At 49.0% G+C, this 24817-nt stretch overlaps 1 protein-coding gene across 3 annotated transcripts in view; it reads right to left on the bottom strand.

Moving 5' to 3' along the window:
• The window catches only part of Slc35f3 (solute carrier family 35 member F3), a 254979-nt gene that overhangs the window by 3223 nt on the left and 226939 nt on the right, over positions 1-24817 (bottom strand). For all 3 annotated transcript variants that reach the window (XM_026778701.1, XM_026778700.1, XM_005345897.2), the window contains 4 exons: positions 9482-9701; positions 4559-4684; positions 2451-2643; positions 1760-1849 (listed from right to left, as the gene is read on the bottom strand). In XM_026778701.1, the coding sequence (XP_026634502.1) occupies positions 1760-1849; positions 2451-2643; positions 4559-4684; positions 9482-9701 (629 nt within the window). The remainder of the gene's footprint in view (positions 1-1759; positions 1850-2450; positions 2644-4558; positions 4685-9481; positions 9702-24817) is intronic.

The raw sequence follows: 24817 nt of genomic DNA, 5'->3' as shown, positions 1-24817 counted from the left end.
CATATGTGTGTACATGCATGTGTGTACACACGATCTCTCTCTGCATATGTGCGTACATGCCTGTGTGTACACATGATCTCTCTCTGCATATGTGCGTACATGCATGTGTGTACACACGATCTCTCTGCACATGTGCACACATGCATGTGTGTACACACGATCTCTCTGCACATGTGCACACATGCATGTATGTACACATGATCTCACTCTGCATATGTGCACACATGCATGTGTACGCATGATCTCACTCTGCATTTGTGTGTACATGCATGACACATGCTCTCATTCTGCATTTGTATGTACACGCATGTGTGTACACGTGAGTGCTGTGCTGTGGTGGAGATGAGGGGCCACCTCACCTGGTGTTCCTTGGGCACGATCTACCTTTTGGGCAACAGGGTCTCTCTTGCTTAGAACCCATGAAGCAGGCCAGCCTGGCTGACCCATGAGCCCAGGGATCCTCCTGTATGCTTGCTGGGAGCTCTGATCACAAGGGTGTGCTGGCATACTGGCCACCCCCACCCCCAGCTCCAAGGAACTGTCTTATGGGTTCTTTCCTTTATTTCTCAACAGGAAGCAAAAAGGGCATGCACAACCTTCAGTTGTGAGGAGATAGATACACAGCACAGAGGGCTGCTGAGTGGGGGCCACAGACGTCTAGAATGGGGTTGGGATGCCGTGCTCAGCCCATTGTTCTGAGGCCTCCTTGCACTGTGACCATGAGGCACCTGGAGAATCTGGCCAAAGTGAGGTGTATACAGAACTGTGGGTCAGGGTAGCAGGGAGGGGAGTCAGGGAGCGGGACTTCAGGGGAGTCTGGAACCAAGAGTGGCTTGCTTGGGCAAGCTCCACTGTGGACAGGCACTGGGGCTGGGTCTCTAGGGGGCCGGTTCCCTAATGGCCTGGAGGCAACGTTGTAGGGAACCAGGGCATGAGAGAGAGGAAATCCACAGCTTAAACCAATAGCAGGCGTGAAGGGCGAGCAGGTGAGGGACAGGTGAAGGCAGGCTTTGGGAAGAACTGCCAACTCATGTCGGCTAGGAGGCTCCAGGGCAGGACAAAGTGGGTGCCTATACCCAAACAAAAGGCTTTCGCCCTCTCCCAGGAGGCAGAAAGAAGTAACATTCCTGCCCCACTGGAGTGCCAACCTGTTTCCACATGACTACCCAATTGTGGCAACTTTGCCCCAACAAAACCACTTGCAAAAATGCAGTTGTTTTCTGCTCCATGATTTTTTAGCTCCATCCTTCATCAGAACAGAGGCAGCCTCGGACTTTCTGTACTGAACTGCACATAGAAATCTCTCTGTCAAGTTGGGCCTGATGGCGTATGCCAGCAATCCCGGAGGCTGATCGGGAGGACTGCAAATTAAAGACTGCCCGGGTGATGTTGTGAGTTCAAGGCTAGCCTGGGCAGCTTAGTGAGAAGAACCTACCTCAAATAGAATGTTCTAAAAGGACTAAGGAAACATAGGTCAGTGGTAGGGAGCTTGCCTAGGGTGCACGAGGCCCTTGGTTCCATCCCAAGTACTGTAAAATAGGTGAAGGAAACAGCAGGCCATACGAATCTGTCGTGGGAAAATACTGCCCATACATCATACTAATGCATTTTCTTTCTATGCAGAGGTTAAGCTTGCCTTGTGAGCAGTCACAGTAAGACTCGCTATGAGCGGCTACGGGAACGTGTGCTCTCGAGTGTGTAAGCCTGAAAGATGATGTCTGTAGTGAGCAGAGACAGAAATCCATAAAACCATGCTTACCTGCATTCACAGGGACACTGAGGACAATTCCGAGAGACATCAGCGTGGGATACGTGACAGCAATTCCAAAATTTAATACAATATTGAATGCTGAAATAAAGAATTTAGAAGACCGTAATTACTCATAACTGCCCTGTCCTTGACCTCTGTGCTGGCTGATTTGACACCTTCTGGCTGCTGTGGACACCTGTGTCTACTCACTCAGTCACACAAACGCACATGTAAATAAAATAAGGGGGGAAGGGAGAGATGGCTCAGGGGAAAAGAGAGCTTCTTCCTCTCGCAGAGGACCTGGGCTTGGTTTCCAGCACCCACTCACAGCCGACTGCAACTTCAGTCTCAGGGGATCTGATATCTTCTTCTGACCTCCACAGGCCCAAACATACACATGGCGCACAAACATGCAAGCAAAACTCATAAAGATAAATAAACTCATATACCCACGCATGTACAACGAAATAAGTAAATCTTTTTAAGGCCCTACCTTCTAAGGCCACCCAAAATATTTTTTTTAATAAAACCTCTAAATATTGTTCTTTAAAGAAAAATGCAAGGACTTTGAAAAAGAGCGAGAACTTTAGGACAGCATGGGGCCATGGATTTTTTTTTTTCTTTCCTAGCTGGGGTTTCCAAAGAGTTCTGTGTCTGTTGCTATTTGCTGGGGCTCCTGCCCAGGGCGGGCGCCACTTACTCAATAAGAGAATGGAAAACCCGCAGAGGTTTCCCCACGGAATGTCGTCGAAGGAGTTCCAGTACTCCACTCTGGTGAAGTAGAGGATGACGGGAATGCAGGTGATGAAGAGGACGTTGAACACACCCAAGATGGACAGGAATAAGGCCGCTTCTCCGAACTTGGCGCTGCCCAGAAGCAGCTTGAACAGAACCTGCCAGAGGGAGGAGGCGGTGAGGAGATCACTGGACCCCGCTATGTGGGAGCCGAGCAGTAGCGCAGGCGCACAGGTGACTAAGCTGGGGCTGACCTCCGTGGGCGCTATAGTTCCCTCGCCTGCCAGTGAAGGTGGATGAAGCTTTACGGGGTGCTGCGGGCCACATGTTGGGGACCAGCAGCTCAGGCTAGATCACATCCTGCCTCACATTGCTTATCTCCGGGGGTCGGAGCTCTGCACCCCGGGGGAGGCTGCTATGTGCTGTGCTCATCACGGTGCATCCCTTAGAATAATCTGGCGTGATGGTTTATCTTCTCTGGAGCCTCCAAATGGGTCCGACCTAGGACAGCGTGTGTGTGTGGGGGTATGTGTGTGTGTGTGTGTGTGTGTGTGTGTGTGGGGGGGGGGGGGTGAGGGATTGACCGCAGGTGTCTTCCTGGATTGATTCCCACCTTATATTTTGGGACAGGGTTTCCGCTTAAACCCAGAGCTTGCCTATCTGGTTCGTCTGCCTAACCAGCTTCCCTGGAGGTTCTGCCATCTCTGCTTGCCCTGTGCTGAGGTTACAGACAGGCTGCCATGCTCAGTTAGCATTTATAGAGCACTGGGATTTCAAACTCTGTGTGCAGCACATGAAACAGCCATCGCCCCGAGAGAGGGCTTTACCTGCAAAGATGTTTTCTCTGAACCAAAGTTGAGGGACTTTGCCAGTCCCTGCTCCACCGTACCTCCCTTTGCAGAGATGCCATAGGCCTTAGTGAACTGCACTAAACTTTCTCCCCCTGCAATGTTCCCGTTTGCACACCGTGTTTGGTGTTCAAAGGGCTGGGAGAAGAGGGACCGATGTGACTGCATGGCCAGAGGCTTGACTCAGACATGTCTGTGGGCCCCACCCAGCCCGGTACTTGGTGAAAAGGGAGTCTATCAAGTCAGCATCAGCATGGCTGTCCCTCCTCTGTCCCGTGGTCCCTTTGCATGCTGTGTCCCCACATCTGTCCTGGCAGCGGGGGAAGGAGCGAGGAGCCTCTGGATGCCCAGCGGGAACCTCCAGACAGGTATTGTGGTTCGGATGTGACATGTCCCCCCACAGGCTCATACATGTGAACATGTGGTCCCCAGCTGGTGCTGCTGTTCGGGAAGATCGTGGAAGCTTCAGGAGCTGGAGCCTCGCTGGAGGGAGTGATCACTGGTGTGTGTGTTGGGAAGAAGCATTGGGGTGGGGGACTTGACGGTTAATAGCCCTGAAAATGCCTGTATTTCCTATTCTCCATCTGTGGAGGAGAGGGAGGACCTAGGTGAAAGGAAACGGGGGGTGGGGGGAGACAGGAGTAGGGGCAGTGACAGCGTGGACTCCCACAAAACTGGTGTAAGAGAATAGCCCTCTCTTGTCTCTAGACTGGCAGTCAGGAAGTACCTTTCAACGGCTTCCCACATTTTTGTCAGGACTTTTCTGAGGCAAAGGTCTGGTAGCATAGCCCAGGCTCTCCACAATCTTTTGGCAATGCTCCTGCCTCAGTGAGCGATAGCATGACAGACATGGGTCCGGCTCTTGCCAAAGGATACTCTTGTGCATTCATTTCACAAGCACCGTTGAACAACTCACGGACTCATATTGGCTGGTGCCCCGAAACCACATGGCCAAGGATTTACATGACAAGGCCAAACACATAATCTAGTCTTCATGTCCCATCAGGCAGAAACACAGAGGCAGGCTCAGGGGTCCACTCCTCCTCTACCTACCTGGACCCTACCCTGGCACCGTCTGCCTCTGGACGCACACACTGAAAACACTTGCTCTTCTCAGAAGCCCAGGCGCCACCCAGGATGTCCAAAGTGGGGGGGGGGCTGTGAGTGCCAGAGTAGAGCACTGTCGCCCCGGGGCCCGCTGAGGGAGTGGGTTCCCTGCACCTACCTTGTAGAGGGCCGACATGGAAGCGGAGCCCACCACCAGGGCTATGCCGATGACGGAGTGGCTGTGGAAGCCGTCCGCGTAGGTCATCATGACGATGCCCGCGATGGCGAGGATGGCCGCCACAATCTGCAGGGAAGGAGGGAGGAAGACAGCGTCAGCCCGTGGATGGAGTTGCAAGTACGTGAGAATGGGAATGTTCTGCTTGTGGGGTTCTTCCAGGTGGACAGAGGTGGCTCATAGGTGTCGTGTAGAGGGCACCTATCCAAGCTTAGCCGAACCAAAACCCCGAGAAGAACCTAAACAGAGGCTTCTTTGGGTCTGTTTGATAGCGAAGCTGGTTTCACACATTTAACTGGCTAATTATGATTCCCAGGGTGTGTGGTTAATCATGATTGTCAGCTTGATGGGTTTAGACTTATCGTGGAAACACCAGACCTGTCTGTGAAGGAGTTTCTAGATGGGTTAGTGAAGGTGGGATGGCCCACTCTGAATGTGAGTGGTCCCATCGCATGGGCTGGGGTCCTGGAGTGAATCCAAAGGAGAACTGAGCTGAGCACCAGCGTCCTTCACACCTCTGCTTCCTGACACCATTCTGCCTCCGTGCCTTCCTCACCACCACCATGTTGAACTGCACTCTCGCGCCATGAGCCGATGCAAACCCTTCCCTCCTTAAGCTACCTTTGTTGGATATTTTGTCCCAGCAAAAAGAGAAGCAACTAAGACACACAGTAAGCTCTGACACTCTGGAGGGGGAAGGAGGGAGGGAGAGGGAAAGAGATAGATAGATGATAGAGATAAATAAGAGATGATGATAGACAGACAGACAGATGAGAGGTAGGTAAATGAGAGGTAGATGATAGATGATAGACAGACAGACAGACAGACAGAGGAGCCAGATTTCTGATGATTCCAAAAGCAAGTATGGCTGACACCTGAGGTAACAGAGGAATGGGGTTATTTTTCTTTTTTTTCAGCAGAAATCTTTTCTTTTTTTTTTAAATTGATTTTATTGAGCTATACAATTTTCTCTGCTCCTCTCCCTTTCTCTCCCCTCTCCCATGGTTCCCATGATCCCAATTTACTCAGAAGATCTTTTCCTACTACTTCCCATGTAGATTAGATCCATGTATGTCTCTCTTAAGGTCCTCACTGTTGTCTGGATTCTCTGGGATTATGACCTGTAGGCTGGTTTTCTTTGCTTTATGCTTAAAAACCACTTATGAGTGAGTACATATAATATTTGTCTTTCTGGGTCTGGGTCACCTCACCCAGTATGATGTTTTCTAGCTCCATCCATTTGCCTGCAAATTTCAAGATGTCATTATTTTTTTCTGCTGTGTAGTACTCCATTGTGTAAATGTACTACAATATCCTTTTCCATTCTTGGTTGAGGGGCATTTAGGTTGTTTCCAGGCTCTGGCTATGACAAGCAATGCTGCTATGGACATAGCTGAACACATGTCCTTGTGGCACAATTGAGCATCCTTTGCATATATACCCAAAAGTGGAATTGTTGGATCTTAAAGAAGGTTGTTTCCTAATTTTCTGAGAAATCACCACACTGATATCCAAAGGGGCTCTACCAGCTTGCACTCCCACCAGCAATGCAGGAATGTTCCCATTTCCCCACATCCTCTCCAGCATAAGTTGTCATCAGTGTTTTTGATCTTGGCCATTCTTACAGGTATAAGATGAAATCTCAGAGTTGTTTTGATTTGCATTTCTCTGATGACTAAGGATGTTGAGAATTTCCTTAAGTGTCTTTCAGCCAATTTAGATTCTTCTGTTGAGAGTTCTCTGCTTAGGTCTGTACTTCATTTTTTTTTTATTGGATTATTTGTTCTTTTGATGACCAATTTCTTGAGTTCTTTGTATATTTTGGAGATCAGACCTCTGTCTGATGTAAGGTTGGTGAAGATCTTTTCCCAGAATGGATTGTTTTTCTTGAAGACTTGCTAGGCAGATTCTAGCCTTGCCCACTCCACCACTAGTTGAAAATCTAAGGGAAGAGCTTTCACCTCAGCTGGGATGTGCAAAGGAGTCAGGGTGAGGCTCGAGGGGTCAGGCAGAGCAGGTGACAATCACCTGGTTCCCCCAGTTACAGAGACAAACAACTGGAGACCTGTAGGGTCACACAGGCAGGGGGTACCTGAGACCGACTTCCTGGGAGCTGGCAGTGCCCATGAGCGAGGTCTGTGCCTCTGACAGTGGGGTTCCTGCTCTCTGGGTTTCAGCAGCCCCTTTGGAACACGAGGCCCCGGCCAGTGCCAGAAGTGTGTGGACAGCTTCCCACCCCCCTCAGAACATCAGAGTCCAGGCCCTGACCCAGCCTGGGAGCTCAAGGACTCTGGGTGTGGTGTGGAAGCCCCACCTGCTCTATTCCACGCCCGGAGACACAGGCATTTGCTGTGTGTTGGTGTGTTGGTGTGTTTCACTGTGAAAGTGTTCCCAGCCTATTTTCTGTGCCACTGCGAACTCTCCTCAGACCCTGCCACATTTGTCCTGTGGACTCACACATCCTGGGTACAGCTTCTTCATCCAGGTCACCCAGTGGTGACCACTTCCCTGCCCGCTTTCAAGACTGGGTAAGTTCAGGTTCCTTGGTATTCTGCTCAAGGACCCATAACCACATCATCCGCTCTCAGATTGAGCATTTGGCCACCATGCAAGGACCCCTGGCCCAGGACACGCATGGAAAATGCTTGTAAGTAGAGATGAAGGCAGTTCGAGTCCCCTTCAAACAGACACCTTAGCAGCACCCTGCCCTCTGATACCAGGGCTGACCAGGGTCTTGAATGTATTATAAGACACATTCCCTTAGTTTTTGGCCTGTCCACCTGACCTATAACTGTGGGTGCCCCTTCCCATCTTCAACAAACTGTAACTGGGAGATTGAAGCAATTGTTCTAATCACACAAGTCCTTTGCCGCTCCCCTGTCCCCCCAACCCACCCCCGCCACTGCCTCTGCACACAAGGAGGAACCTTGGTCGTATCCTTCAGGCCTGTAAAGCTGACATTGTTCCCTCAGACCCCAGGCTGGAAACTACATCAGCTCTTACGTCTTTGGAAATTCCCTAGTGGGAGTAGCTGCCTGTCCCAGATGTCTACCTGAATGCAGAGAGATTTACAGTCAGACATGACCTTGGGCCCGCCTCCAGCTGTCTATTGTTTGGCTTCACAGATTCTGTCTGAGCTTCATACTGGCCCTGAAACTTGCGTTGGGTGGCTCCTCGGTGAGTAGCCACCTAATCCTAAAGCAGACCATGCCTTCACAGTGTCTACATGTTAGAGCATCCTGTCACCCATGTTGGCCCACTGAGTACCGAAAGCCTTTGCACAAACCTGTAGTGTGCAGGGGCCAGCAGAGAACACTTGAATCAGAGGTTAACATTTCCAGACTGCATCCCAGCGGAGGGTCTTGTAAAGTTTCCTCTCCACGGACAACAGCCAAGCACAGATCTCACCAGCCTGTGTTCTGTGAGTCAACTGAGCAGCTCAAGTGTATTCACACCCACATCTCTCAACCTCAGACCATTCTGTTTTCTCTGCAGTGTGTTCCATTGACCTTGAAATGCCCCTTTCCAGTAACAAAAATTTGCTTGGGATGTCTGCGTCATACCCCAAAGTTCTATGGAGTCTCTTGGTTCTTTGATTCCCTAAATGAAGCCTGGAAAGGCATGGCCATGGATCAACATCCCTAGGACATCCAAATCTTTAGCTGTGAGTCTGTGTGAAGCACTTGCAGTCTTCCCAGAGATGTATTAGATCATTTATTTGCTGAAGGCTTTTCTGGGTGGCAGCCCGGGGCGTGAGTTTTTATTCCAAAATTAACCCTGCGTCTCAAAACAAGCTCTCCCCCCGCTGTAAGCTAAAAATACCATCCAGCAGTTGACTCATGTCCCTACTGCTGTTTGTGTAACTCAGGTGGGCGTAAGCCCACCCTTAAGGTGATGTCATTGTTCCCAGGACAATGAAGCAAGGACAGAAGCAGGGGCCTGGAGTCTGCCTCTTGACGGTTGCCAACACCATTAGCTGGAGTGCGGCTATGGCTAAGCAGCACTGGACCCTGAGCATTCAGGAGGAAGAAGGAAGGATGAGCTGCTCCTCCAGTGGCCAGTGTTCTGTCCTGCTCTATGGCAAGGAGATGAACAGCAGAGGCAGCCCCTGGCCACCAGAGGGAGCAGGCAGAAAGCCACTGAGATTCAGTCCTTGATGAAAGGCACCTGTGTCCTCTCCCTAGGTGCGGTTACTCCGTGTCCCCGCTGGAGTGCATTTAACAGTGCACTTACCGTGCTCCATGCAAATGTTATGAAATTTGACTAGCTTTAAATTTACTACGACTCTCCTGGACAATGCCAGGCCATTCAAGCGATGTCATTGCATTTGCCCTTGATGCTAAGTTTGAAGTGGAATGCGCCCTCCAACCCCACCCCCTGCACCACCTCTTAGTTTGAATTTAGCACTGATATTTCCAGCTACATGGTCCAGGCAAGGCTCTAGACCCATACCACATACACCCAAGGAGCCACAGGACTTCAGATGCACCCTAACCTGAGAGTCAGAATGATGTCAATAGCTCCTAGCTGCAGGACACCCCCATGCCATGTGCTGTAGATCAGAAGGTTGCCGCAGGACAGGCAGAGAGTGGTGCAAAGACATCACCCACTCCCTGGCTGACTCCCCACTTGGCACACACTTTTTACAGAATGCCGTCGAAATGCTTGGGGTGAAAGGTGCTTTCACGAATGCTTATCTAGCATGGTTGGTCAGCAAGAAGGTCTACAAATCACGAGAACTGAGCATGGCTGAGAACCGGAAGGGCAGCGATCACAGCTGATGTAAGACATGCAGCCAAGCGAGCCAAAGGGCAGGTTTTGGTTGGCATGACTGGGAGAGGGAGGAAGACATGATAGGGAACTTACCCTCACTCCCATGAATCTGTCCCTGAGAACGATCCACGACAGCAAGAAAACAAAGGCTTTGTTGCAGCAGAACAGCACGGAGACATCGGTAGCGTTTATTTTCTTTATTGCGTGTAAGTACAGGTAGTTCGTGAGCGTCCAAAGGACACCGAATGGTGCTGCCTTGGTAAAGAACACTTTCAAAGTCAAGCCATTGTCTCCAAAAAACCGACAGCATTCCCTAAGACAAGGAAAGAGAGAGAGGAGAGAGAGGCAGCATTACAAAGGGCTCATACAGATCATGACTTGCTATCTACCCAGCTAACAAGCAGAAGAGAATATAGGCAGTCTGGGGATATGGGTCATTCAGTGGAGTGTCTGCCTAGCACGCAAGAGGTCCTGGGGTCCATCCTAGCACTGTATAAACCAGGACTGCAGGCACCAGCCTGGAATTCCAGCATTTGGGAGGGGGAGGCAGGGGTGTCAAAAATTCTTCCTCGACTACTCAGTGAGTTTGAAGCCAACTTGGGCTACATTAGACCTTGCCTCAAAAGAAAAAGAAGAACAAAAAAGAAAACAAAAGAATAGATGAGGTCTTCTACTTGTTATTTTTATCACTTATATGCATGTCTGTGTGTCTCTCTGTGTGTTATCTAATTGGGTGTGCAGGGGCCTGTGGAGGCCAGACGATGTTAGATTCCCTGGAGCTGGAGTTAGAGGTGATGTGAGCTGCCCCACATTGTGCCCTGTGGTTTGTCCAGTGGCTGATGTCACAGCCTGTCCCTTCCATGGCTTTCATGGCAGGTGTGCTGGGGGTTATCTGAGTGGAGACTTAAGTCCACAGTGGCTGGCTGAAGGGCTCTGCGGCTTTCGAGCAGAAGAAGAAAGTCACTGCCGGGGCATCTGACTTTTGAACCAAGGGCTGAGGGCTCAACACAGAGCTGTGAGCCTGAACACTGGAATACCTTTTATGGCTTGGTTGGGTGGGTTTCAAGTGTGAACATTGTAGATGAGAATGTCATGCCATGATGTCTAAAGGAGGGAACACTCTTGTGTGGGTTAGACTGTTTTTTATTAATTAATTAATTTATTTATTTCTGATGAAGAAGATGGTGGGTAAGAACGGATAGTTTGTGGTCAGACAGGGATATGCACTTACAAAAGGATTTATTTGACTATGTGTATGTGTGTGCCTCTGTGTGGATTTTGTGCACATGATGCCCATGGAGGCCAGAAAGGAGGGTCAGATCCCCAGAAACTGCAGTTATATGCAGTTGTAACTGGTCTTCTATGGATGCTAGGAACTGAACTTGGGTCCTTGGCAGATGCAGTGAATGTTCCTGATACTGAGCCATCTCGCTAGCTCCCGGACGGGAAGGCGGTTTCTGTGGCTGTGATACAAGCAGTTTAGAACTGTCTGCAGATCCTCTCCCTGCTCTACTCCACCATGTGAGCAATCACACCTGCCCATTGCTAAGCCTACTCAGAACAGACTCCATAGCACATCCCCGAGGTCAGGCTCTGAATGGATGGGACCAGCAGGACACACTTCAGAAGAAACCTTCCGGACCATTCCAGATGTGCCAAGGAAAGCTCAGCGGTATTTTAAAGGTATTTGAGAAAAGGAGAACTGTCTTTCACGGTCAGGGGAAGAAGCAAGGAAGGGCTGGTAAGAATGGAGGAAGTCTGTGGAGAGGGGGTACTCAGTTGTGGCTGTCTGGGAATGAAGATCTTGGTGAGGAGGAGGATGACTGGGTAGGTGCTGTCCCTAGAGGTCCCTGTCCAGGCTCACAGATGTGGTATAGCTCACTTCGGCTGAGTGACGGCAACTGGCCAGGAGGGCAGGCATCTAGCCTGTGACTTCGAAGTAGACTCAGGCCTTACTAATCCTTACAGAGCAGAAGAAAAGACAGCGCGAGCTAAATGTCAAGGACACTAGAATGGGGAGTAGTGTTCCCGGGGTCACATAATATTAAAATCCAGCAATGAAACAAAATTAAAGTCAGGAGCTAAGGGCGATTTGATTAGACTTTGAATTTAATTTTGTCATTTGTCCTAATGAGCAACTAAAATGCAGTCTGTGTTATCTATTAGCCAACTGTGAGGTAGTCACGGAAGAAACAGAAATGGCCCTGTGAGGTGGGATGGGTAGAATACCACTTCCTGCTTGAAGAACATGGCAGTCTGGCCACCTGCGCTGAGCCCAGGAGTCCTGGGTGGCCTCTCAACAAGCGGTTACCAAGTGGAAGGCTCCAGTCCCTAAGTTGGTCATAAACTGTTCGAGGGCAGCACTATCGGGGTGGTGGCACAGTGCCCATCTATCTCACAGACTGGGGTTTGCTGGGATGACGGCTTCCTTCATGTCTGTCATGTCGGTTATTACATAGCTCCACGAGTAGCCAACACCGGCACAGGTTTCATCTTGATGTGAGTACCAACTATGTCTTCTGCTTCTTAAGGGATCACATGCTACGGTATGAATCTCAAAGGTTCCCACAGGTCCACCCTTTTTGTTCCCAGGCCAGTGCTGATATTAGGGGGCGGGGCTGAGGAACCCCGAGGAGGTGGGACTGACTGGATGAGCAGGTTACAGTGGTGGCCTTTGAAAGCCAGACCCCAGCCCTGGTTCTTGCCTCATTCACTATTTCCTGATTCATCAAGATGGGAACGGGTTTAATCTCAGGTTCTTCCATGCCTGCTCCACAGGTACCCAAACCTTCTGACACAGTGGACTGAGCTGTTCCTATCAGAGACTGTGTTCAACACAACATGAAAGTACCTAAAACAGGGTGCTTAGCAGGACTCCCCAATCCACTGGTCTTGCTGCTAAAAACCATGATCCATGCTGTGGCATGGCCATCCAATGCCAGCTGGACAGCTTACATCCTCTCTGCAAATCTGTGTGACTCCCCAAAGCCTGACAGTAGCTGCAAAAGTGAAGTGTGTAGGGGGGCATAGACATGGAAACACGATTCGAGACTCACTTCCCAAGCGGCTGGAAAGGTGGAGCCTGGTTGGTCTCTAGCATGGGAAGTAGAAACACAAGGGATGGGGATCTGGAAGGTTCAGCATAAACTCAGAATTCACGGTCAGGAAGGTACGGTTCAGCTCAGTGGATCTTTGCTCTCGTGAGACGGAGGTGGCTGACCCCTGCTGGGCTAATGAGTCTCTAGCTGGTTTAAGACCAAGGACTGAGCACTAATCTCTGCCCTCTGGCTCATCTGTGTATATCTTTGACTGCAAGGGAACCCAGGAGAGCTGGGGAGGGGCCAGAGATTCACTCTGCCACAGAGCCCCCTCCTGGTTTATATTGAGCAATAAAACACACGTTTCTGAAATCAAGGCATAACAATATGATTTTAAACCTCCCAAGAGAAAGCTAGGAATGGTGGGACACACCTAAATGATGGTACTCAAGGGTCAGACAGGAGGACCATGAATGTGAGGTCTGCATGGGTGACACCCGTCTCAAGAAAATAAACAGGCCCCAGGACCATAATAGGACCAGGCATCTAACAACAGAAACAGAACCTGGACAGTCATGAATGCCCGAAACATTAAGGAAATACTTTTTCTAGTCATTTGTTAGGTAGCCAGCCACAGACTCAACGTGAAGATAGAATAAAGACATTTTTATCTCACAGTTCTCGGTAACTTTGTCTCCAAAGACTCCGGAGAGAATACATGGCTTCAACAGGAAGGCTAAACTAAGGAAGCAGCAGGTGTGGCAGGGGCAGCAGCAGGCAACAGGTAGCAGCAGCAGCAGGAAGCAGAAACTAGGCAGGGGCAGCAGGCAGCAAGTTGGGGTGGCAGCAGCAAGCAGAGGCAGCAGCAGAAGTCAGCAGGGAGGGGCAGTAGCAGCAGACAGGAATAGGCAGCAGCAACAGCAGGAAGCAGGAACCAGGTAGGGGTGGCAGTCAGCAGGTAGGGGTGGCAGCAGAAGTCAGCAGGGAGGGGCAGCAGCAGCAGACGACAGGAAGGGCAGCAGCAGACGGGAACAGACAGCAGCAGACAGGAACAGGCAGCAGTAGCAGCAGCAGCCAGAAGAGTGTCTAGCATGAGCCTATGGGAGGCTCAGCTGGGAGGGGAGTCTCCGGGGCAGTCTTGCTAATCAAGCAAGACCGCGGAAAATAATCGTAGGTTTCTGAGATGCTGTTGGAAAAATAGCAGCCAGTAAATGAAAAATCAAGACAAATAGATTTTTTTTTAAAAAAAAAAGGCAAACATTTCTGCAGGAGATATGAGGGGTTGTTTGTGAACAGAAGTAGTTAGTAGACAACCTTAGTATGTCTCTTGATAGCAAAAACACTTTCAACCCCATGTTGGGGTATCATTATTTTGGAGGGGATGGAATTGAGGGAAGCAGGGCCGTGGTAGAACAGAAGCCAGTGAAAGGCTCGAAGAACTTTACTGAGCCAACTTGACCAAGTACCAGGGCAGATTGACTACAAAGTCTCGGAGGCCAAGAGGGGAGGACTCGGGGCAGGCAGGTACAGAGCAGGAGGGGCCATGTGCTCACAACATTTCCTTCACTACTCTTTTGGTTTGCAAAATATGTACATGTACTCACTGAAAATAGAATTAATTAAAGACAAACAAGAGAGAGGTCAGGTCTCTGTGGTGGAAGCTGACATGGGGCACTCTGAGGAGTGGGGTTGAAGTCAGAGAGTGGGGAGGGAAGGAGGGAAGGAGGGAGGGAAGGACAGGTTGATCAGATGTTCTGACCCAGAGAGACTGAGGACCTGCTCAGATATAGAGATATTTACACAATCTCAGCCCTACAGCCTGTGCGCCTCTTCAGTGATTTCCCATAATCCTCTCTCCTGGATCTCTGCATTACCATTTTGGTGCCTCTCCACTCTGAGACACCCACAGAAAAGCAAGCATCTTTCTTAGCCCCTCTTCATTTTACTTTTGCCATTCTCTGGCCACTCTGGCCCAGTATATGTCCCTCTGAGATTCACCAGAGCCCAGGGGGCCACCATTCCTATTCTTTATAGAGCAGATTCCAACAGGTACTGTTTGGTGCTTGTGTTACTCTCGGACCCTCTGATACCACAGTTGGATACCTGGTTCCTCCCAGGAGGCCCTCTTGGCTTCCAGCCCAGCTTGCTGCCCAGTATTGCCCGCTATGTTTCCAATTCCAGCCTCATGTGCATTTTCTGCCCTTTGGAGCTGGTACTCCAGCTGCACAGCCTTCTTTGTCCCCCCATGTAGACACATTCTTTAGGCTCCTCTCTGGAGCCTCAATCACTCTCTGAAGAGACAGCGAACAACCTGACCTGTTCTGTGGGGCTAGAACCCACCCAGCTGGTCTCGTCATCTGTCAGTCAGTCAGTCACCTTAAATCCAGCTTTTTGGAGAACCCAATACCCCCCATTGTGATCTTCACTCTGGATGGTACCATGCCTCATGTTTCTATCCAGACCAACCACTTTGGGTTCACACTCAGCTTCTCCTTTTCTCTCCTCACATCAAATTTATCACTAAGCCCTGAAGATTATTGCTCCTAAATATTTTATTCCCATGGCCACAGTCTGGGCCCAAGCCCCTGTCTCTCTCACTTGGGTCACCACTGGAACCTAATCTAGTCTGCCATCTGCAACCAAGCATGCTGCAATCCTGGGAAGCTAAATTACTTCAAAATAAACAGATCGAGGGTTCTACCACTTTCTGCAAAAGTCTAGGCATCTCACCAGGCCTTTGAGGGACACGTTTCCCACGACAGGCTTTGCAACAGGTCTTGACCAGCAGCAGTATTGCGTCTCTATCACCACCATACGCTAATGGTGCCACCTGGAACTCATCACTCCCGGGACCCATCAATCAACTCTGCGGACCTTCTGGGATCCAGAAGCATCATATCATTGGTAATTTTATGTGAAAAGTGAAATATGAGTCACAGCTACTAAGTGGGCAGCACTATATAAATGTGGGATCTTTAATTTTTCTATGCAGTTCTCATACGTAGCCAAGTTTGCATCCAAATAGACTCTCAACCTCTCTTCCCTCTTAAAATTTTTTTTTGAATTTTGGTAGAACACACACAATGCGAATTTCGCGCTCTTACTCATTTCTGCAAGGTTTACTTCAACAGTGTTTGCTACATGGGTTTGTATTGTTGTTTAGTTGACTCCTAGAACATTTTCATTTGTTGAAATGAACTCTGAGCTCATGGAGCAAGAATGATCCCCCTACCTTGCCTAGAAAGCCTCTATATTACACCTGCCTCTGAGATCATAGGACCTGATGGAAATGGAATGTATTTGTCTGCTTGGAACTTGTTTTATTTCACACATATCTCCAAGGTTCAGCCAAGTGACAGGCTAGGCTAGGATTCCCTTCCTCTTCAAGGCTGAACAGTGGTATACTCTATGGATGTAGGTGATTTTGGATGATGTTTTTTTTTTTTTTATCACTACTGGACAATTAAAGCACTTCACAGTGCTCCTACTCCATCTAACGTCTCCTTATTAAATATGTGGTATCTTCATGGCATGGGCTTTTATTCTATACATCTTAAACTCGGGACATGTCACCCCTGCTGTTTTAGGATGCCAGTACCCATCCACATTTAGCCATGTTTGCTCCTTCCTGAGCTGTTGGTCCTCCATCTGGGACCATCCTTTCTTCCAGAAGAGTCTCTTTCAGTGCCCCTCCTAGTGGGGACCAACCTTCATGAAAGCTCCCTTATTTTCCTTCTCCTACTTTAGACATTTATTCTGCTGTTTTTAGTTATGTGTTTGTGTGTGGTGCACGTGAGTGAGGCGCCCATGGAGGGCAACACCCGAAAAGGAGTATTGGATCCTCTGAGCTGGGGTCAAAGGTGGTTCTGAGCCACCAGGCGTGCGCTGGGAACTCAATTCTGGTCCTGGAAGGAAGCAAGTGCTCTTGATGGCTGAGCCTCTCTCCATTCTGTCCTTTCTTCTGAGGCCAATGTCACTGGGCGGAGAAATCCAGGATTGCGTACACTTCCTGCCTTTGAATGCGACTCTGCACCATCTTCTAGTTTCCAATCTCTCGGTTGAAAAGTCTGTTACAAACTCTTGTTCCTGCTCTTTTTGATGACCGTGTGCTCTTCTCATCGGGCTTCTCTTTAGCATTCAGTGTGCTTCTCGCTTGGGTACGTGTGCTCCAATGGCCCTCAGTGAACTTTACCCCCACAGTGGGGTCCGCCAGCTCTGGGCACTTCTTGGCCAGCACAGTTTCTCCCCTCTCTGCCCCTGGGATTCTGGTGATACGCACACCAGGCCCCTCCGTGCGTGCCTGTGTTGCCTTCCTCTCTAGGCCAACCTGGGTAGTCTCTACAGACTTACTCTCCAGTTCATGGGTTCCCCTCTCGGCTGTGTCTGACCTGCTGCCAAGCCTGCCTACAGATTGTACATTTCTGTCATTATGCTTTTCATTTATAGCACATCCTTCGATTATTTTCCCAAGATGTCAGGACTCTGGTGAAATTCTTATTTGTATGTGTTAACGTGACTAAATCAGTAAACGTCACTCTGCAGTCTTCATGCGGCAGCTCCAAGATCGAAGGCATCTCTGGCTCTACTTCTAAGTCCTATCTTCTCGTGGCTTGTTCTTTGATCAGCAGGCCCTGTGTTTCTTTCAAGGGTTTATGCTTTTGACTTGATGAAAAATTAATTATGAAAATCCTATAGCTGAAGATGATGTTACTTTCTTAGAATTCAGATTGATTTATTCATTTACTTCTTTATTTTCTTGGCAGGAAGGTGCTACTTCAACTAGCTCTCTTATTCTTAGCTCACAGTCCTGTCATTGGGTACTACTGAAAGCAATGGTTTCTTACCAACATCTCCTCTGCTTGATGGGTCTGAAGTCCAGTTTTTTTCCCCCCAGGAATGTGAGACTACCAAAGTAAAGACTTGGAGCCTTTCTGCTTGGTTTCTATATCTGACTCCAGCTATCCATGATTTGGACATCAGCCAGTGCCTGGGGGGTAACTTCAAGCAGAAGTTGGGCTCAGGTGGGCTCTTTCCTGCTGGTATCTCTAACCGGTCTTGACCCATGGCCACGCGGATATCAGTGAATTTCTGGGTTTGTCTTCTGATCTCAGTGCGTGTCACATGGTCTTGGCTGATGGGTTCTGTTGGGCTCAGTCAGTCCACTCTGTGAACAGGAAACCTCTGCAAGAGGAAAAAGCAGCAGCAGATGTGAGGCTCGCTCGGTGCTTCCCTCCACTCTGGGGTCTTGTTCAAGTGTTCAAGTCCCGGCTGGACTTTTTCTTTGGTGCCCTCAAATAACTTTTGTGAAAACAATTGTTTTCCAACGTGTGTAATTCTTTCCAGAAAGGGTGCCAGTTTCATTGCTCTAGACCTGTCCCCTCAGTTTAAGCAGCTAATATCTGGGCTCTGAGGAGGTAGGGGCATGGTCTGGGTAGAATTAACTGCCAGGTTGACGGAGTGGTAAGAGTGTGGGCTCCTACCTATACTCAACATAATATATATATGTACTCACATGTCATACACATGTAGCTATACATACTCATATGTAGAGACCCAGTGCACACACAACATAACAGGACACACCTCCTTAACAAAATAGTGCTGCTGACTGTACTATGCTGTTTACTGGACTTGACTCTAGGCCTTGAGCCTTCTGTCTTTACCACTCACGTCTGCCCAGCTGCTGAAAATCACCATTGGACAGTCTGCATCTGTGAGTCTATTTTAGTGTTTCTATGGCATTGGGGCCATATGATAATTTGTCCTTCTGAGATTAACTTATTTCACTTAGCACAATGTCTTTTAAGGATCTGTTTCTGGCCTGTTGGGAAGCTGGCTGCAGGAAATGAAGGGATGAAGCTGTGCCTTCCATATATGGCTTTCAATTCCTTCGGATCTACACCCAGGAATGGGGTTCCTGAACCCCAAAGAATGGTTTCTATCTTCAGTTTTTTTTTTTGGGAAATCTCTTTACTGTTTCCCATAGTGACTGTATTCGTGTATATTCTCATCAATAGTGTGTAAAATAACACCAATATTAAGTATCTTTAGCTTTATTTCAATAACTGTTCTGATGGGTATAAGATTATAGTTTCTTCTTTAGTTTTTGAATTTTTGGTTGTTTGTTTTATTGCAGGAGCTAGATACATATCCCTGACTGGCCTGGAACTCACTGTGTAGACCAGGCTGACTCTAAACTTAATGAAATCCCTGTGATTAAAGTGTGCACCACCACACTCAGCTTAAGATGTTATTTTTTTTTTATGTGTGTGAGTGTTTATATGTCTGTATGTCTGGGCACCGTGTGCATGTAGTGCCCCTGGAGGCCAGAAGAAGGCATTGGATCTGGGATGGATTACAGGTGGGTGCTGGAAACCGAGCCCTGGTCCTCTGGAGGAGCAGCCAGTGCTCTTGACCTCTGCACTGTCTCATCAAACCCTGCTTTGTAATTTGGTTTGTAATTCTATGGTGATAGTCGTGTGGCACCCCAGTTCAGGTTCTCTAGGGAGCACAACTGATATTGATCGGCTTACATGATATAGGCTAAGAGTCCAACAATGCCTGTCTTACACTGGAGAGGCTCAGAAACCGAAAGCTGCTCAATCCACAAGGCTGGATGCCTCATCAGTCTGAATCTGGCACTGGAGACCTGGTGGGTTCCTGGAGAGCCACGGCTCTTCAGTCCATGCTGGAAGGCTGAAGAAGCCGTGCTCCCGTGTGAGCACAGGAGGGCAGCAGCAGGAACAGGACAGTGCTCTCACTAGGGGCAAAGGCAGGTGTGCGAGAGCATCTGAAGGTATTACTCATGCGTGCACGCGGTGTGTGTGTGTGTGTGTGTGTGTGTGTGTGTGTGTGTGTGTGTTCCTCTTCCGATAGTCATTCCAGGACCCTGGAGATCTAGTTCAGAGGCTTGCCTCTTAGCTGACCCCAGATCCCATCAAGTCTTCCTTTAGTCAAGAACAGCTAGGGCTGAGGTGGCTCACTTGTACAGGAGCATGACGTCCACGGTTTGAATCCCCAGGGCCCATGTGAAATGTCAGGTGAACAGAGACAGGCTAGTGAGAAATGTCAGAGAGAACTGGCTAGTGAGACTAACCATACAGGTGAACTCTGGGTTTGATGGAGAGACCCTGCCACAATGAACAAGGTGGAGGAACCATCAAGGATTATTGCTGTCATCAACCAAGGGCCTCCACATGTGTGAACATATCCATGTGTGTCCATATCCATGCAAACATGCACACATACCCGTGCACAAATCACAAACACAGGAGAATGGGAAAAGGTGGGGAGAGTAGCTACCATAAATGGGAACCCTTTCCTGCAACTACTGATTTTCTGCATGTTTTCTTAAAAAAAATTTATTTATTGTCTACTTGTCCACCAAAATATGAGTAAGCAAATGCCCCAACAAATATTAATGCAAGTTGAGGACATTTGCAGCCTATAAGGAGTCTGGGGCCCTGAGAGTTCCCTCTCGCGAATGCTCTAGCCTTAGCTGTACGGCTGTTGAGAGACTCAACCGGACAGCACAAAGGTCTGGGAGGACCAGGAGGGATGCCCGCTCTTGAGCATCTTTGCCATGGGCTTCTGGTCATCATTCCAGGTCCAGGTGGAGCGACATGCCACACCAGAGGAGAAGGCTAAAGCACCAGAGCAGCTGCCCACAGCTTGCATTTTCATTAACACGGTCACTAGTGTGCCGTCTGGTCTGCTCACAGTGTTAGAACACAGACCCACTATCTGCTTGTGGGCTTTCACCCCCTCCTGCTTTGAGGCTGCCCATAATACTGAATAGGGCAGCTATCTCTCTTATTCTTACATTAGAATCTCTCTCTCCCGGTAAGCGCACCTTGGGGTGCTACACACATTAATAGAAATGGGCCAAGCAGTGCTTAAAAGAATACAGTTTGTATGTTGTTATTTCGGGGCATAAGCTAGCTAGGTGGCCAGGGCCGGGCTGTGGGAAGAGGCCCGCAGCTCCTACTACATCTCTCCCTTTTCCTCTCTGTCTCCCCCCTCCAGGTTTCAATAGGAAGACTATCTGTCACTCCAAGGTCCTGCCTTGTCTCTGACATGATATTCCAACCTCCACAATGCTCTCCTATGCCAAGGCCCAGTCCTGGAACTGTGATTGCAGGGCCTTGGCTCCCAACAAAGCTCATTTCTGAAGGGTGATTGGTCTCGGCTTCCTTTTCCATGAACCAAGTGAACCTGCACAAAATTTCTGGCAGGCAGACCTTTGGAGTCTGCTGTGCTTCTTCTCTTGATTAGAGAGAAACTGTTATATAGAACCAGGTTCTCCATGCCAGGTGTCACTCTGTCTATTCTGGGGACTAAAAGTACCTAGGATATGTACTGAAAGAACCTTGCTTGTGGTAGCACAGCTGCTCCAGTGATATTAGGCACAGAGGCTTTTATAAGGTAGTAAGACCACTGGAGCCTCTCCTGCAAGATGAGTTTTCTCTCCTGTCGAGGGTGACCATGAGTAGTGACAGCTGTCAGTTCTGATGTGAAGCAGAGGCGCTTGGGGGAGCGTCAGCCATCTGCGTGCACAACAAAGCCCACCTCTGCCGTGCAGAGGGACACTCATCCCCCTCTTGCTCAGCGGATCCCAGACCGTCAGAGCGGCTGGGTCTTCAGTGTATTTTTCCACCTTTCAGCTACTTCCACCCCAGTGACTGCACTGAGCTCTCCTGAGCTGGCAAGGGCTGAATCAGGACGCATTTTCATAACACACCAGCCACATCTTCACCCCAGACTCAGCTCCTCTGGAAGAAGCTGGAGCTTGGATTTCAGAGAAATGGTGACTGGCAGGAATGAAGATATTCCAAAGAGACACTGGTGTCTCAATCCATCAGACTAATGAAACAGTGGGCTCCAAAGGAATAAAAATTTCCCTTGGAATGTCATGCTAAAGAAGAAAAAGATGCCATCCAGAGGGGAACTTGTCTCCCAGAAAGAGATTTTACCCAGTTCTAGTCACGTGGCAGATCACCTCGTGGGACGAGATTAAAACCCAGACAACGAAGGGTCAGTGGTGGGTGGGACCACCCAAGGCTGCCTACACAAGCATGGCCTTGGCCCTCTAACTAAATTCTGATCATACTTCAGGACTCTGAAGACAGCCTTGGGTTTGCTGGATCTCTTTGCTTCCTCCCAGTGTGGTCACATTGGATAAATCTCCTCTTCCTGCTTGGCTCTCTTTTTATTGGTTTCTTGAGGCCCGGTGGCCAGACCTGACTTGGGACACAGGCTATGACCCCTAAGCCTTGTAACAGGCTGAGCCAGGATCTACTGTGGCGTGCAGGAACTGGATCCTCTGCTTGGCTGGCACCTGTCTTCCTCTGCAGGTGATTGTTTATAGCTTTGGCAAATGGCTTTTCTTCCTTTGTGTATGAAATGTTCGCTCCATCCACAGTTCAGAGTAGAGGTCATGTTGGCCTGGTTGCCGTGACAACTGGATAAATAAACACAGAGGCCACTCGGCCTGTAATAATGGGAACAGACTTGTTACCTTCACCTGAGAGTCTAGCCCTTATTCCATCCTGCCCTGTGGCAACTGCAAGAGACCTTGAGAGACACTAGCTTGTACAGGAAGTGGAGGTTAACTGAGAGGGGGTCCTTTATAATGTGGCTTCCATGAGGTTGTCATCCATGGTGGGGAGGAGTTTTGTGATGAGGCAGGTATTTGGGGGTCACTTCTGCTCCTTTACTGACTTTTACTGACTCGTCCATGCTGTGTGAGTCGGTCCAATAGATTCATCGCTTGCCAAGTTACACAGCCGGAAGGGGTGTGAATAGATGTGTATTCATGTCTCCCCCGGGGGATGTTAGAGGAAAGCTTTGCTGCGTGTCATAGTTGCCTCCAGCTGTTAACACAAACCTAGAGAGACCCAAGAAGAGGGAGCCTCAATTTCCTCCATCAGATTGGCCTATGGATATATCTGTGAGGCATTTTCTTGATTGCTAATTAGTGTATGTTAATGGTTTTAGGTTAGAGTATTGATCACAGCACAGAGAACGAAGTAGAAAACTGTGATAGAGAGAAGTGCTGGGTGGGTTTTGTCATCTGGGAAGAGGGTACCAAAACCGAGGAAGCATCCCCATCAGATTGGCTTGCAGACACGTGTATGGAGTATCCTCTTGATTAATAATTGATGTGGGAAAGTCCAGAGCACAGTGGGTGATGCCACCCATGGTCAGGTGGTCCTAGGTTGTGTGAAGAAGCAGGTTGAGCAAGCCAGTAAGCAGCACCCCTACGGCGGCTTCTGCCTTATTTCCTTCCTCCTGCTTGAGCTCTTCCCTAGTCTGCCCTGAATGATGGATGTGTAAGCCAAAGAAACAGTCTCCTCCCCAGGTTGTTTAGGTTAACGGTGTTTATCACAGCATCAGGAAGCAAACGAGGATGGGAGTGCATTTAGCTCATTAGAGAGAAAGCTTTCCAGATAACTCCCCAGCAGGCCATCTCCGATCTCAAAGCCAAGTGTGTCCTTTTCCAAAGGCCTCCTTTCAGACACCAGGGACACTGCTGGCAGGCGAGACAAGCAGCCTAGCAGGGCACGTTTGATGAGTTTCCGAAGAAGCCGAGATGCTAGAAGCCGAAATGCTAGCTCTTCCCTTTGCCCTGGCTTGCTCCCTTGCAAGGGATATGCTGATGTGTGAGGCCTGGGCAGTGTGCTCGCCACTGTATATGTCACAGAGGAAGGTTGCAGCATTCTTCAAAGCCTGAGCTTCAAAAAGCAGCAACGCTTTGCTGGATAAGATGCTTCATGCAGGGGCCTCATGGATCCTCCCCACGGCTACTCATGAACTGAACCGCGGGGTGTTGGAGCTATTCATTACACATTCCGTGATGGTTAGCGCAATTGTCAGCTTGACCAGAGCTAGAATAACCTATAAGACAGGCCTCCTGGCACATCGGAGAGGGCATATCTAGGTTAGATTAGCCTCTGTACGTGCTTAGGGGGATGGTCTTACATCGGTTAACTTAGGTGGGTGGCGCCATTCCCTGGGCCAGGATCTCAGGCCGTATGGAAAGGAGAAAGTGAGCTGTGCAGGAGCATGCACCGTTCTCTCTGCTTCTTGGCAGAGGATGCAATGCATCCCGCTTATCACACGCGTCTGCTACTGTGACTTCCCCACCACGGGGACTGTATCCTTGAACTGTGAGCCAAAGGAAAACCCTCTCTCCCTTAGGGCACTTTTGGCAGGGCAACTAAGTAGGTAACAGAAGTAACTAAGACATGTTCCCTTGCCTTTAGTCTTTTATTATTTTGTTACTTGGGTTAATATTTCTTGCTGTCTTTGGCTTTTCTCAGTGGCGCCTAAGCAATATTTTGGTCTTGTAATCTGTCTGCTACTATTGGCTTCAGGAACCCAGGGTCACAATGCCAGGGCCCAGTTGGGACAGTAAGGCATAGAGAAGGGTACCCTGTCTCACTAGGCGTCAAGAAATAGCTCTGCACTGAGCCCAGCTCACTAAGGCTGTGCATGCATGGGAATCAAGAGGTAAAGAGGCAAGCCCCCTCAACTGCCCACTTCATGCCCGCTATCTCCTCCTGGAGAGAGCCCTCATAGACCCAGACTATTCTATAGTAGTATACTATTTGTGTTTTAATAAATAAAGCTTTCTTGAAGATCAGAGGGCAAAGCAGCCACACTAGTTAGCCATACCAGCCAGGGAGTGGTGGCGCACACCTTTATTCCCAGGACTCAGGAGACAGGGGCAGATGGATCTCTGTGAATTCAAGGCTATCCTGGGCTACACAAGATCAATCCAGAAACAGATCCAGAAGGTGGTGGTTCACATCTTTAATCCCAGTGTTTGGGAGTCACACACTTTCAATCCTAGCACTAGGGAGGTGGAGACAGGAGCAATATGGCTGGGTAGAGAGGGCACTATAAAGGAGAAGAGACAGGAACTCACTGGAGTGTGGGGTCTGAGGATTGGTGGAGACGGAATCTCGCTCTTCTGGTTTGATGATTTGGTAGAGGTAAAAGGTCTCTCTAGTGTTTGACTGTTTTGCTTTTCTGATCTTCAGCTTGAATGCCAGTATCTCTCTCTGGGTTTTTATCATTCATGTCACATTTGGCACCCACTACTTGACTTATGAATTCATAAAAAAAAAACATTTTCTTGTGGCTTTACAGTCACCAATATAGGCTGGAGCTACACATTACTGAAGCTACCAACCTACAGAATAGATTTTTTGTTTCTCTCTCCTGGCGAATTCTCCCTGAACTCCTTGGGTTGCTGCCAAACTAGGTAGCTGCCTCGAAATCCAATCAGGCTTTCATGTTCTACACAGCAGCAATAAGTCTCACATCTTCATCAACATCATTGGTAGATTTGGTAAGAAAATTGGAAATTCTTTTTTTTTTTTTTTTT

The sequence above is a fragment of the Microtus ochrogaster genome, chromosome 4 (genome assembly GCF_000317375.1).
Source record: "Microtus ochrogaster isolate Prairie Vole_2 chromosome 4, MicOch1.0, whole genome shotgun sequence".
NCBI classification, from domain to species: domain Eukaryota; kingdom Metazoa; phylum Chordata; class Mammalia; order Rodentia; family Cricetidae; genus Microtus; species Microtus ochrogaster.
Note: the sequence above shows the minus strand (reverse complement) of the source record. Positions and strands in the feature narration are given on the sequence as shown.